Source organism: Arachis ipaensis, chromosome B5 (genome assembly GCF_059453495.1).
Source record: "Arachis ipaensis isolate K30076 ecotype BB chromosome B5, ASM5945349v1, whole genome shotgun sequence".
Lineage (NCBI taxonomy): Eukaryota > Viridiplantae > Streptophyta > Magnoliopsida > Fabales > Fabaceae > Arachis > Arachis ipaensis.
Window position 1 is genome coordinate 32,268,746 of NC_142440.1, and position 13,850 is coordinate 32,282,595.

Below are 13,850 nucleotides of genomic sequence, written 5' to 3' on the forward strand. Positions count from 1 at the left end.
TAAGGGAATCCTTATTTTGCATTATCAACGTTTCTCAACGTAAACCTTCTCATACAACGTAAACCTCTTTCTTCTTCTTCTTCTTCTTCTTCTTCTTCTTCTTCTTCTTCTTCTTCTTCTTCTTCTTCTTCTTCTTCTTCTTCTCTCCTCTTTCACATTTTTCTTCTCTACATTATGGATTTGGATTGATTCAACGCAATTAGCTTCGCCGTTCATCTTCTTCTTTGTTTTCTTCTTCGATCTGCACTTTTGAATTGAAACAATGAATGAATCAACTTCAAATCAGCTGAATGAGTGTGATTTTGATGATTCTTCTGAAACGCATCAATTTGATGAGGTTTGGATTATTGAATGTTGAATCGAATTTAATGGAATGAAATTTCTATTTTTATTTGAAGTGAATTGAATAGACTGAGGTGATCTACATCTGAATTGAATTGAATTGAATTGATAATATGTAACTGTGAGTAATTGTGAGTGTTAGTAACTGTGAGTAACTCTGAGTAAATTTGAGTAACTTTTCAGTTCGGTAAGTACTAAAGAGGTGGTTCATCACTTTCATGTTTTCGGTTCGGTACGCAGAAAGGAGTCTAACAAAAATTAGACCAATATGTTATGTTTTCTTCCCTAAGCACTATATAATTGTTTCACCGTAATTAAGATTTCGGTTCACCATGCAGACCAGCTGTGTTGTGGACGAAAAATTTGTCCCAAAGGTGGGAATGATTTTCAAGACCCTAGAAGAAGCTAGAAAGTTCTACAAACATTATTCCAAACTTGTTGGTTTTTCCACCAAAATAAAGAACACGACTCGGGATGGAGACAAGATTAAGAATAAACTAATTGTATGCTCTAGAGAGGGGAGGTGGAAATCAAAGATATCTCCAACTTTAAAGACAAATCCTTCAGCTATGGGTTAAATTGTCCGGCCAGAATTTATATACACATAATGAAGGATGTTAGTCTTTGGACAATTTCCAAAGTTGTTTTAAATCACTCACATCCTTGTTGTCCAGACCAGGCTGAGATGCTCAAACAACATAGGGAGCTTAGCATGTTCGTGCGTCGCACCATTGAAACCCACGAGGAAGCTGGAATCAGACCGAGCAAAACTTACCAATCATTTGTGGCAGCAGCTGGCAGCCACTGTGAACTAGGTTTTATAGAAAAAGACGTAAGGAATTACATCACAAGGAAAGTACGGAATATTTTCGAAGAAGACGACGCCAAAAAATTTGGGAAGTACCTAGTTAGAATGAAAGAGAAAAACCAAAATTTCTTCTTTGAGCTCAACCTTGAAGGTGATCACTGCATTAAACATGTATTCTGGGCTGATGCAAGAAGCAGGGCTACATTTGATTATTTTGGAGACGTGGTTTCATTTGACACCACCTATAATACAAATAGGTATTCAGTTCTTTCAAAGATACTTTTGATGTTTAGTGGCTATACATATTTTGGTTCACCATAGTGTGCTTGTTATTTATGCAGGTACAATTTGGTTTTAGGTTCTTTTGTTGGTGTGAATCACCACGGGCAGTCGACACTTCTTGGATGTGCGCTGATGAAAAATGAGGACATTCAATCATTCAAATGGCTATTTGAGTGTTGGCTACGTTGCATGGGAGGGAAGGCACCAAAAGGTATTCTTACCGATCAATGCACATCGATTAAAAGGGCAATTGAGCTATGCATGCCAACAACAATTCACCGCTGGTGTATCTGGCATATCATGAAGAAGATCCCAAGCAAACTAAATAGCTACAAAGGACACATTGATATTGAACAAGAGATGAGCCGTGTTGTTTGGAACTCGTACACAAAAGATGAATTTGACAAAAACTGGAATGATTTCCTCACAAAGTATGGGCTCGGAGGCAACAAGTGGCTTTCAGGTAATTGACATCTCAATTCGAATAATTTTTATGCTTATATATTTTTTTCCCAAAAGCATGCACTATTTTCGGTTCACCACACCTTATAAATTCGGTTCGGTTTGCAGAGTTGTATGAGGATCGGCATATATGGATTTCAGTTTACTTGGATCACCACTTTTGGGCCGGGAAGAAAAGCACACAAAGGAGCGAGAGCATGCATTCATTTTTCAACAAGTTCATCACACAGAATAGCTCCTTGAGACAATTCGTGAAGCAATACGACAATTACCTCACAAGTGGAGAACAAGCAGAGAGAGAATTCGATGCTGTAGATTTTCACACTGTGATACCGTACGCAACAAAATTAGCAATAGAGGCACAGTTTCAGCATGTATATACCCATGAGAAGTTCAGGGAAGTTCAAGGTCAATTTAGAGGTAAAGTGAATTGTATCACAAGATCAATGCATTCTGTTCATACCCTGGGTCGAACTGTCCGACCCGGGATGATTGGTGGCAAAGCGACCGACCTCTTCAGGTCCGACTATCCGACCTCTTCTTAAAGAGATCGGCCAAATCGACAGGAAAAGCCCAGTAAAGGGCCCAAATAGAGGAACACGCCCCAAATCCAAAGGCAGTCCAAGCCTACAGAGATAAAGGTGGTTCCCTTAAAGATAAGCTGACTTCACTCAAGATAAAGATAAGATAAGATAAGATAACTAACTTATCTTATCAGAAAGGTCAGCCCACGCTACTATAAATACACTGGAGCACCCAGGTATAACTCATGCTCTGATTCTACAATAAACCTACTTAATACCCATGCTAACTTAAGCATCAGAGTCTCTTGCAGGTACCCCCACCCTCCGGTGACGAAGGATCAGCAGTGCAGCCAGTCCAACAAGTCGGACACGACAGCTCTGGCCGCCATCCACCAGCTGGATACCTCATCTCCAACCAGCATAGAAGATCTCGTCCGAGATCGACCTACAGTTTCAGGTAACCCTCGGAACATTGGCACCGTTGCCGGGGAACCTGAAAGTCATCCCAATACCATGGCGGACGGCCATGACAACGACCACAATTCAGATCTGGAAAACAGAACATCGCACAAGAACACGGACACCACGCTAAAGGATACTCCGGAATCCAACGGAGACAAAGACTCATCAAATCCAGGGATCATAGACGCACTTCAAGACCGTTTAAAGCAACTCGAGAAAGAAACTCAACAACAACGAGAGGTCGGAAAGGATCTACAAAGAGAGATACGGCGACGTCGAGAATTGGAAGACAAGTTACAGCAATTAGAAGCCGATCTCAAATTAAAAGCCCCTCGGGTTACTCCTGAGGAAAGCTCACGCAAAGAGCAGGATCCATTCACCAGGGAAATTATGAAAACCAAAATTCCAAAAGACTTCAAACTCCCGGATATGATTTTGTACGACGGCACCACTGATCCCAACCATCATCTCAGCAATTTCAGAAGCAGAATGTACCTTACCGATGCCTCAGATGCCGTTCGCTGCAAAGCCTTTCCAACAATCCTCACGAAGACGGCGATCAGATGGTTCGACAGCTTACCTCCCAAGTCCATCTCAAACTTCGACGATCTAGCCGGAAAGTTCCTCGCCAGATTCTCCATCCAGAAAGATAAAGCTAAACACGCCCCTAGTCTACTAGGGATCAAGCAAGGAGATCGGGAGAGCCTCCGCAGCTACATGGAAAGATTCAACAAAACATGCATGGACATACAAAGCTTATCCACAGAGGCCGCCATCATGGGACTTATCAACGGCCTACGAGAGGGACCTTTCAGCCAGTCTATATAAAAAAAGTACCCGACCTCCTTAGACGAAGTGCAGGAACGGGCAGAAAAATACATCAACATGGAAAAAAACGCTCGGTTAGGAGAGACCTCAAAATCGGGGGCCTCCTACCGTGACAAAGACAAGGAATCTAAACGAAAAGAAGACCGACAAGGGGAGAAAATTAAAAAATACCATAATTATACTCCCCTCAGAGCATCCCTAGTCGAAATATACAAAGAGGTCTGCCATACAGAAAAAATTCCCCCAGCAAGGCCCCTCAAAGGAAAAAGGGGAGGAGGAAATCGGAAGGAATATTGTGAATATCATAGGGTCAGAGGACACGCCACCAACGAATGCTTCGACTTAAAAAATATCATAGAAAAATTGGTAAGGGAAAGAAAATTAGATCGATTCCTGGCCACCCGAGATGATGATCAAAGAAAAAGACAAAGGGATGAAGATACCGAGCGAACAGAACGATCACCTCGGACACCAGAAAGACATGTCCACATGATACATGGCGGATTCGCAGCAGGAGGGATCTCCAAATCTTCCCGCAAAAGGTATCTCAAAGAAGTATATCATGTCGAAGGAGAGGAGGAAGCACTCAACATCCCAGCGATAACATTTACTAAGGAGGACGCGTCCGGCATCATCACAGGACACGACGATCCCATGGTCATCACCATCATATTGGCAAACGCCAACCTACACCGCACCTTAATAGACCAAGGGAGTTCTGCCGACATCTTATTCAAGACAGCCTTTGACAAACTCGGCTTAGAAGAAAAAGAGCTTAAGGCATATCCAAACAGTCTGTTTGGGTTAGGAGATACCCCGGTTCGACCACTAGGATATATATCACTACATTCAACCTTCGGAAAAGGAGACCAATCCAGGACCTTCAAAATAGACTACATCGTAGTCGATGTAAGTTTAGCTTACAATACTCTCATAGGTCGGACAACACTCAACCAACTCGGTGCAATAGTCTCGACCCCACACCTATGTATGAAGTTCCCAACTCCAAAAGGGATAGCCACGATAAAAGCTGACCAAAAGATGGCACGTCGCTGTTATAACGAAAGCCTAAACCTCAGAGGTAAAGGAGAAGAGTTCCACGCAATCGAGTTGGGCGGAGTCCAACGACGAGAAGATCTTCGCCCCCAACCAGAGGGCGAGATAGAAAAAATTCAGATCGGGGACACCTCGGAAAAAATAACTAATATCGGCACAATCCTCAAAGGAGATTTAAAAGAATTGCTAATACAATTCTTACGAGATAATGTCGACCTCTTTGCATGGAAAGCCGCGGACATGCCAGGCATAGACCCTAAGCTAATGTGCCACAAGTTGGTGGTCTACCCAGGATCTCGACCGGTACAGCAGAGATGAAGAAAGCTTGGGCCAAAGCGATCCCAGGCTGTGGAAGAGCAAGTACAGGCACTACTGGAAGCCGGATTTATAAGAGAAGTGAAATACCCGCTATGGCTAGCCAACGTCGTCTTGGTGAAAAAATCGAATGGGAAGTGGCGAATGTGCACCGATTACACCGATCTCAACAAAGCTTGTCCAAAAGATCCATACCCACTCCCAAGTATTGACGCCCTGGTAGATGCTTCCTCTGGATATAAATATCTCTCGTTTATGGACGCATACTCAGGATACAACCAAATCCCTATGTACCCACCAGATCAGGAAAATACCTCGTTCTTAACACCAAAGGCAAACTACTGCTACATCGTGATGCCTTTCAGTCTCAAGAACGCAGGAGCTACGTATCAATGGCTAATGAATAAAGTCTTCTCAGATCATATCGGAAAAATTATGGAAGTTTATGTGGACGACATGTTGATAAAAACACAAACCAAAGATACATTATTATCCGACTTGGCTCAAGTGTTTGACACCATAAGGAAACACAACATGCGACTCAATCCCGCAAAATGTACCTTTGCAGTAGAAGCAGATAAATTCTTAGGTTTCATGCTCACACAAAGGGGAATTGAAGCAAATCCAGACAAATGTCGAGCCATACTCAACATGAAGACCCCAACCAGTGTCAAAGAAGTACAACAATTCAATGGGAGATTGGCAGCCCTATCCCGATTCTTAGCAGGAGCTGCGATAAGATCTCTCTCCTTCTATCCCACTCTAAAAAAGGGAAAACAGTTCGAATGGACGACAGAATGTGAGCAAGCCTTCAAAGACTTCAAGGAATTCTTAGGACGGCCACCTATCCTATCTCGACCACGAGAAGGAGAACCGCTCATATTATATCTCGCAGTAGGGAGTCGGGCAATAGCCTCAACACTAGTCAGAGAAGATGAAAATGGGCAACAACCCGTCTACTTCATTAGCAAGGCACTACAGGGATCCGAGCTGAACTACCAGAAAATAGAAAAATTTGCCTATACTCTTATCCTAACATATCGACGACTCCGCTCGTACTTCCAGGCTCACACCATTAAGGTTCGAACTAATCAGCCCATAAAAGGAATATTGCAGAAAATAGATCTAGCAGGCAGAATTTTACAATGGGCAGTCGAGTTGTCAGAGTTTGATCACCAATATGAAGCTCGAACGGCCATCAAATCACAGTATCTGGCCGATTTTATTGCAGAATTCACAGATGCCCTAGAAACCCCACAGAATGGAATCTTTACGTGGACGGTTATTCAAATAAAACTGGAAGTGGTGCGGGCGTGATAATAGAAAGCAACCAAGGAACCCAAGTTGAGCTCTCCCTCAAGTTCGGGTTCCCCGCCTCAAACAACCAGGTGGAATATGAAGCGTTATTAGCTGGTTTGAAGCCAGCTAAAGAGGTCGGAGCTCAAAAACTCAACATTTACAGCGATTCACAAGTGGTCACATCACAAATAACAGGGAGCTACCAAGCCAAAGATCCCACCATGAAAAAGTATTTGGATAAAACCAAGGAACAGCTCGAACAAGTTGGGGAGTATAAGATCTGCCACATACCCCGTGAACAAAATGCCCGAGCTGACGCACTCTCAAAACTAGCTAGCACCAAACCAGGGGGTAACAATAGAAGCCTCATCCAGGAAATGTTGCAGAACCCGTCAATCTCGGAAGAGGAAAAAGTCCTGACCATAACAAGTCAGGACCAAGGATGGATGACCCCTATAGCCAACTACCTCAGAACAGGAACGCTCCCCACAGAAGAAAATGAGGCAAAGAGGTTAAAAAGGGAGGCACAGTACTACACCATCATAAACAATATCTTGTACAAAAGAGGAATCTCGACACCTTTACTAAAATGTGTGCCAACCTCCAACACAAAGGAAGTGCTAGAAGAAATACACGGCGGTATTTGTGGCAATCATCTCGGAGCACGAGCTCTCGCCAAAAAAGTACTCCGGGCGAGATTTTATTGGCCAACTCTACAGAAAGAAGCCACAGAATTTGTAAAGACATGCCCACCATGTCAGAAACATGCCAACTTTCACATCGCCCCGCCAGAAGAGCTCATCAGCGTGACCTCGCCTTGGCCGTTTGCAAAATGGGGACTCGATCTTCTCGGCCCCTTCCCACAGGGATCAGGACAAGTTAAATTTCTCATAGTAGGGATAGATTACTTTACAAAGTGGATTGAGGCAGAGCCCCTGGCCAATGCCACCGCTCAAAGAAGCCGGAAATTCTTATATAGAAACATTGTCACAAGGTTCGGGGTTCCATATTCAATAACCACAGACAATGGCACCCAATTCACAGATGCAGGCTTCAGAAAACTAGTAGCCGACTTGAATATAAAGCACCAGTACACCTCCGTCGAACATCCACAAGTCAATGGGCAGGCCGAAGCTGCTAACAAAGTCATATTGGCCGGATTAAAACGGAGATTACAGGATGCAAAGGGAGCCTGGGCAGAAGAGCTTCCACAGGTCCTATGGGCATATCGAACAACGCCACATTCCACCACGAAGGAATCTCCCTTCCGATTAGCATACGAAATAGAGGCAATGATCCCAGTGGAAATTGAGGAAGGGTCGCCTAGAGTAATTCACTAAAATGAGGAAATAAACTCCCAACTCCAGAGAGAAGAGCTCGACTTGCTACCCAAAATCCAGGAAAGAGCTCGGATCAGGGAAGAAGCTCTAAAGCGCCGAATGGCTTCCAGATATAATCAAAAGGTAGTACCAAGAAGTTTCGCAGAGAATGATCTCATCCTAATCCGAAATGATATCGGAACAACTCGACTAGGAGAAGGAAAGCTGGCAGCAAACTGGAAAGGACCCTACCGAGTTGTAGAAGTACTTGGGAAGGGCTACTACAGACTGTCTGAACTCGATGGGTGAGAGCTTCCCAGGTCATGGCACGCCTGTAACCTAAGAAGGTACTACAGTTAGAAGAGATAAAAGATCTCATCATTGGATGCACTCTTTTTCCTGAAAAGGTTTTTTAATGAGGCACCAAGTTGAGACTCAGACAATCCCATATGTATATATTTGCACTTTTATTTTAAATAAAGTACATTTTAGATGTTCTACAAAGATTTCAAGACGCATTAATCTGAAGCATTCATCGTCCGATTATAAAGCGACAGATCGGCAGAAAGTGAAAAACAATTTCACTGCACGATCACGATAACAACAAATCGTCCGATAAAGGTGAAAACGCGATTCACCCAAAGGACGATCTAGAGATGACAACCACTTTCTACAAATCGGCAAAGATGAACACAGAATAATGTAAGAAGTTATCGAAAGTGATCTAAAAAAGAACCTGACGAGGTCTTACGGATCGCTAAAATAATAACTTAAAGACTGGCCGACGTTGAGAAGTCGGACCAAGTCAACCCAAGTTATAAGTAAACCCTGGAAAAAGGTCTGGCCAACCCTATTAAAGAGGATTACTTTAACTTAGAAGGGCTCGACATGACAAAGTCAGCCCAAAATGAAAAGTTATAAAAGTAGTCCCTGAATGAGATCTGACAAAGATCCAAGAAAGAGGACTACAAAAAATAACTTAAAGGAGACCGGTATAACCAAGTCGGACTCCTACTACTAACAAGTTATAAAAAGTAATCCCTGAAAGAGACCGGACAAAGGTCCAAGAAAGAGGATTACAAAAATAACTTAAAGGAGACCGATATAACGAAGTCGGACTCCTACTACTAACAAGTTATAAAAAGTAATCCCTGAAAGAGACCGGACAAAGGTCCAAGAAAGAGGATTACAAAAATAACTTAAAGGAGACCGATATAACGAAGTCGGACTCCTACTACTAACAAGTTATAAAAAAGTAATCCCTGAAAGAGACCTGACAAAGGTCCAAGAAAGAGGATTACAAAAATAACTTAAAGGAGACCGATATAACCAAGTCGGACTCCTACAACTGGAAAGTCATCAAAGTAATCCCTGAAAGAGACCTAACAAAGGTCCAAGAAAGAGGATTACAAAAATAACTTAGAAAGAGGTCGACCTAGCAAAGTCAAACTCCTACAAAAACAAGTTATAAAAGTAATCCCTGAAGGAGACCTAGCAAAGATCCAAGACACAGGATTACGAAAATAGCTTAGAAGGGGACCAACGTTAAGAAAGCATACAAAGCAAAGAAAACCAAAGAAACAAGTTGGACCTACAACCACAAAGGATTCAAGCTACAAAGTATAAAGCAAACCAAAAAAGGTTAAGCCGCAAGGTTCCAATATTCACAGAAAAAGAGATACCAAGTCAAGCACAAAAAGCCTGATATCATCCACAAGGTTATAAAAGCCTCGGAGGCCACTAAAACCTATCTTAAAAAAGCTAAAGCGAGCTACCTTTTGTTTTTTTTTAAAAAAAACAAAAGTTGCTAGGCAAGCAACAGAAAAGTATCAGCAGTTAAACAAAACATAAAGAGTTAAAAAAAAGCCCACAAGCCGGGCTAACTACATATCCAGAATAAAGTAAAAGCTAAGGGTCAGAAGACTTTTTAGTAGCATCAGCCCGAGGAGACGGAGGGCGAGTCTAGAGAGGAACGGCATCTACAGTACCGTCATCCCGGTTCAAGATCTGGCAGTCGGGATCAGAAGCGGGAGGACCAACCTCGGCAGGGATAGCAGAAGTCGACACCTTGGTAGAGGCTACAGGGGGAGGATCGACATCATCCTCATCCTCGTCATCAGGGACAACCTTGCCATCCCTGACAACGTTCTCCAAGCTAAAGAGGGTCAGGTCGGCCTCGGGAGCAATAACCCGAACTTGTTCCTTCAGGTTCTCATAAGCAACAGTTATACTGCCAACAAGATGACCTTGGAGTTCGAAATAATTAGCCCGGGCATTCTCCAACTCTTCTCTCAGACGTAACACCTCCCGGTAAGACGTCACATAACTGTCCTTATGTCGCATAGCCGTGTCCTCGGCTAGTCTCAGAGAACCAGCCAGGGAAGTGGAACTAGCCTTTTCATTCTCCAAGTCTTTCTCCAACTTGGCCACCCTTACTTCAAGCTCCTCCTTCAAGCCCTTCATCCGATCAAACTCCTGTTTGGCCTCCTCCATAAAAGCTTTAGTGGCATGGAGAGGAAGACTTTGAGCAGTTCGATATAGGGCTGCCCCCATGTGTGCCAACTTGATACCACTCCGGGTGATATAATCAAAATGATGAAGAAGCAACACGTCGTCCATAGAAAGAGCACCATAAGGGCCGATTTATTGATCTACAAACTCAACCGCATCAAAGTCAGGGGCATCAAGGTTGAAAGGCTCAATTGTTTTTTGCTTTTTACTAGGAGGGGCACCGGAAGCTGCAACAGAAGATTGTGGAGGATCGACCAGACAGACCCGAGGAGTAGGAATTGCCTTCCTCAGCCCGGGAGAACTCGATATAGGAGGTTTAACTGGAGGCTGAGAAGATCCCTCTCCGGCCGCCTTGGCCGAGATGTTTAAAGCAGTGGTTGCCTTCTTCGCCTTCTTATAGGCCCTCATAGAATCATTATTCTTCGACATCTCTGAAAAACACAAAAATCAAAGACAAGTTACAACAACAGGAGAAGCAAATCTCGGGAGCAAGTATAAAAACAAATCAGACAGTACCCAAAGCAGCCCGAACCAAAGATGGATCACTCAAAAATCTCTTCGTGTCAAGATGGGGAGGCTTCCCCCACAAATCTTCAAGAACAACTACAAAGGCCCGCTCAACCTCACTAAGCATTTCCCATGTGTAACGTGGCACTCTTAAATTCTTTTGCCACTCCAGAGGAAAAGCAGGCTCATCATTTTCATCAAGAAAAAAGGGGCAAACCCCCTCAATGGCACGAACTCGGAAGAAATAGTTCTTAAAATCTTTAAAAGACTCATCATACATGGCAAAAACTTTATGCCCCTGGGCCGACCTGAAAGAAACCCAGGAAGCTTTCTTTTTGGAGGAACCTCTAGGTTTGGCCAAGACAAAAAGATAAAGGAAAAGAGTTTCAGAAGGTGTTATGTCCAACTCCTGAAAAAGAAGTTGAAATATTTTGATAAAACCCCAGGAGTTTGGGTGAAGCTGGGACGGAGCAATATTGCAAGACCACAACAAGTCAGTTTCAAAAGGAGTAAAAGGGAAAGTAACGTTTAATTGGCTGAAGAAGTATTCGTAAGCATAGAAAGAGGGACGCTCCCCCTCGACGGAAGTCGGAAAACAAACTCTCTCATCGGAATCAGGAGCAACAAGCTCATAATCCCCCTCGCGAGCATAGTTATCACAAATCCTATGGCGCTTCCTCAGCTCTGTGCAAAATTCAGCATCCACAATAGAAACACACAACAAAACAAGGGAGTTCAGCCAATCGGACATCCCCTCGGGAACTCTGGAAGACATCTCTACAATGTTATTGCGAGAGGACATGAGGCCAACTAATCCTACAAGTAAGAAAAGAATATGGGATTACTAAAAACATCTCGGACATGGGAGAAAACAACTCAATACGATGCAGGCAAACACACAGAAAAGTAAAACTCCAAGACTCAAACCAAAATCTTGGGGCATCCTTTGGAGGCAGTAAGAAAGCAAGGTTTCCAGAAAAATCTACAGCTCCCACCCCAGCATTTTTCAAACAAGAAAAAGACTTTAAACAGCAAGTAGTGTCAAAAAGAAAAAGTCATCACAATCTATCAGCAAAAGCATTCCAAAATCAAGTACGCCAAGAAGAAACCATCAAAGGTGCGAACTTTTTCAGAATCAGGCAAAGCAACCGTCAAATAAAGTAAGAAACAGATACGAGTTTTTTCTGGATAAACGGCATCAGAACGGAAACAACAAAGAACATGCAAAACCCTAAAAGCATTAAGCAAAGGCAAAAAAGGACCATACAGAAAATGAAGAAACTCCCAGAACACACAACAATAGGGCATAACAAAACAAAAGATCCAAACTTTCTCTAAAGAAAGGGTCAAAATCAAAGCAAAACAAGGAGGATATATGAAACAGGACTAACCTGGAGATGTTGAGAAACTTCGAGGAGAAAGACGAAAGCGCAGAAACAAAAGCTGCCCAAGAAAATCACCAAGCAACACCGCAACGCAAGGAAGCAGAAGAACAAAATGAAAAACAGAGAGCGAAGAGAGCAGAGAAAGAAGTTACGAAAAGGGCGAAGGAGAGAAACCGTTTTTGGGATTTTCAAAATCAAAATGAAAGAGCCAAAGAGAAACAGGGCAATTAATGACAAAATTAATGAAAGCATTAAACCCTTGCACGTTCCCAAAGCGCCGATATAAAAGCGCGCACTTTTAGAGGAAAAACATTCTACATTCAAAAGCTTCTACAAAGGAATCGACAAAATGCTTGAGTTTGGCTTCACTAGAGAAGGACCGAAGTCAAGAACTCGACCTCAAAAAGAAAACCGAGCTCAAGCAGGGGCACTGTTCATACCCTGGGTCAAACTGTCCGACCCGGGATGATTGGTGGCAAAGCGACCGACCTCTTCAGGTCCGACTATCCGACCTCTTCTTAAAGAGATCGGCCAAATCGACAGGAAAAGCCCAGTAAAGGGCCCAAATAGAGGAACACGCCCCAAATCCAAAGGCAGTCCAAGCCTACAGAGATAAAGGCGGTTCCCCTTAAAGATAAGCTGACTTCACTCAAGATAAAGATAAGATAAGATAAGATAACTAACTTATCTTATCAGAAAGGTCAGCCCACGCTACTATAAATACACTGGAGCACCCAGGTATAACTCATGCTCTGATTCTACAATAAACCTGCTTAATACCCATGCTAACTTAAGCATCGGAGTCTCTTGCAGGTACCCCCACCCTCCGGTGATGAAGGATCAGCAGTGCAGCCAGTCCAACAAGTCGGACACGACAGCTCCGACCGCCATCCACCAGCCGGATACGTCATCTCTGACCAGCACAGAAGATCTCGTCCGAGATCGACCTACAGTTTCAGGTAACCCTCGGAACACATTCCACCCTAGGTTTCACAACATATGAAGACATAGAGCAGGTTTCCAACTCCATATTCAACAAGTTTGTCATCACCTATAACGCAGTATCACGAGATGTAAAGTGCCATTGCTTGCTGTTTGAGTCTAGGGGCATATTGTGCTGCCATTCCCTATGCGTTTTAAGCTTTGAGCGAGTGGATAACGTGGCACCAAAATACATATTGGAACGCTGGAGCAAGAACATAAAGAGGAGGCATACATACATCAAGAGCAGTCAAGATGAACCTATACTGGAGCCAAGAAGTAAGAGATTTGACAAATTGGTATTTCGGTCACACAATATATGTGAATTTGCATCCGAGTATGAAGAGTTGATCGGAATTTTGCATCGAGCATTTGACAAGGTCATGGCGGAGATGGAAGAATATCAAGAGAGAAGCAAAGGAGATTAGTGACAAAAATGATTTTGTTTATGAAAAGTAAATAACATTAAATGAATGATACTTGTGATTCAGTAATGAGGAACAGGTTGAGGTTCTGGAGATGCTTTGTCGTCTGAAACTCTGCTTTCCTACTGTCTTCTTCTCCAAACACGCATGGCTTCCTTCCATGGCAGGTTGTATGTTGGTGGATCGCCGTTGTCAATGGGTACCATCCATCCTCTCAGTGAAAATGGTCCAGGCACGGTTTCTGTACGGCTAATCAACTGTCGGATCTCTCGTCTTGGATGAAAATACCAGGCACAGCTACTGCACGGCTAATCATCTGTCGGTTCTCACTCGTGTCGGAATAG

The 13,850-nt window shown here is 43.2% G+C and overlaps 1 protein-coding gene across 1 annotated transcript; it reads left to right on the forward strand.

Annotated features, from left to right (window-relative positions):
• The first annotated feature begins 949 nt into the window (after positions 1–949).
• On the forward strand, positions 950–13,509 carry LOC107640459 (protein FAR-RED IMPAIRED RESPONSE 1-like). Its single transcript, XM_088486941.1, has 4 exons — positions 950–1,407; positions 1,492–1,895; positions 2,003–2,302; positions 13,088–13,509. Exons 1-4 carry the CDS (start codon positions 950–952, stop codon positions 13,507–13,509), a joined length of 1,584 nt encoding a protein of 527 aa, XP_088343067.1.
• Positions 13,510–13,850: the final 341 nt, after the last annotated feature.

Coding starts and splice junctions, on each gene's coding strand:
- LOC107640459 (XM_088486941.1), top strand. CDS start 950: ATGAAGGATGTTAGTCTTTGGACAATTTCCAAAGTTGTTTTAAATCAC. Junction 1,896..2,002: donor AGGCAACAAGTGGCTTTCAG/GTAATTGACATC, acceptor TTCGGTTTGCAG/AGTTGTATGAGGATCGGCAT. Junction 2,303..13,087: donor GAAGTTCAGGGAAGTTCAAG/GTCAATTTAGAG, acceptor ATTCCACCCTAG/GTTTCACAACATATGAAGAC.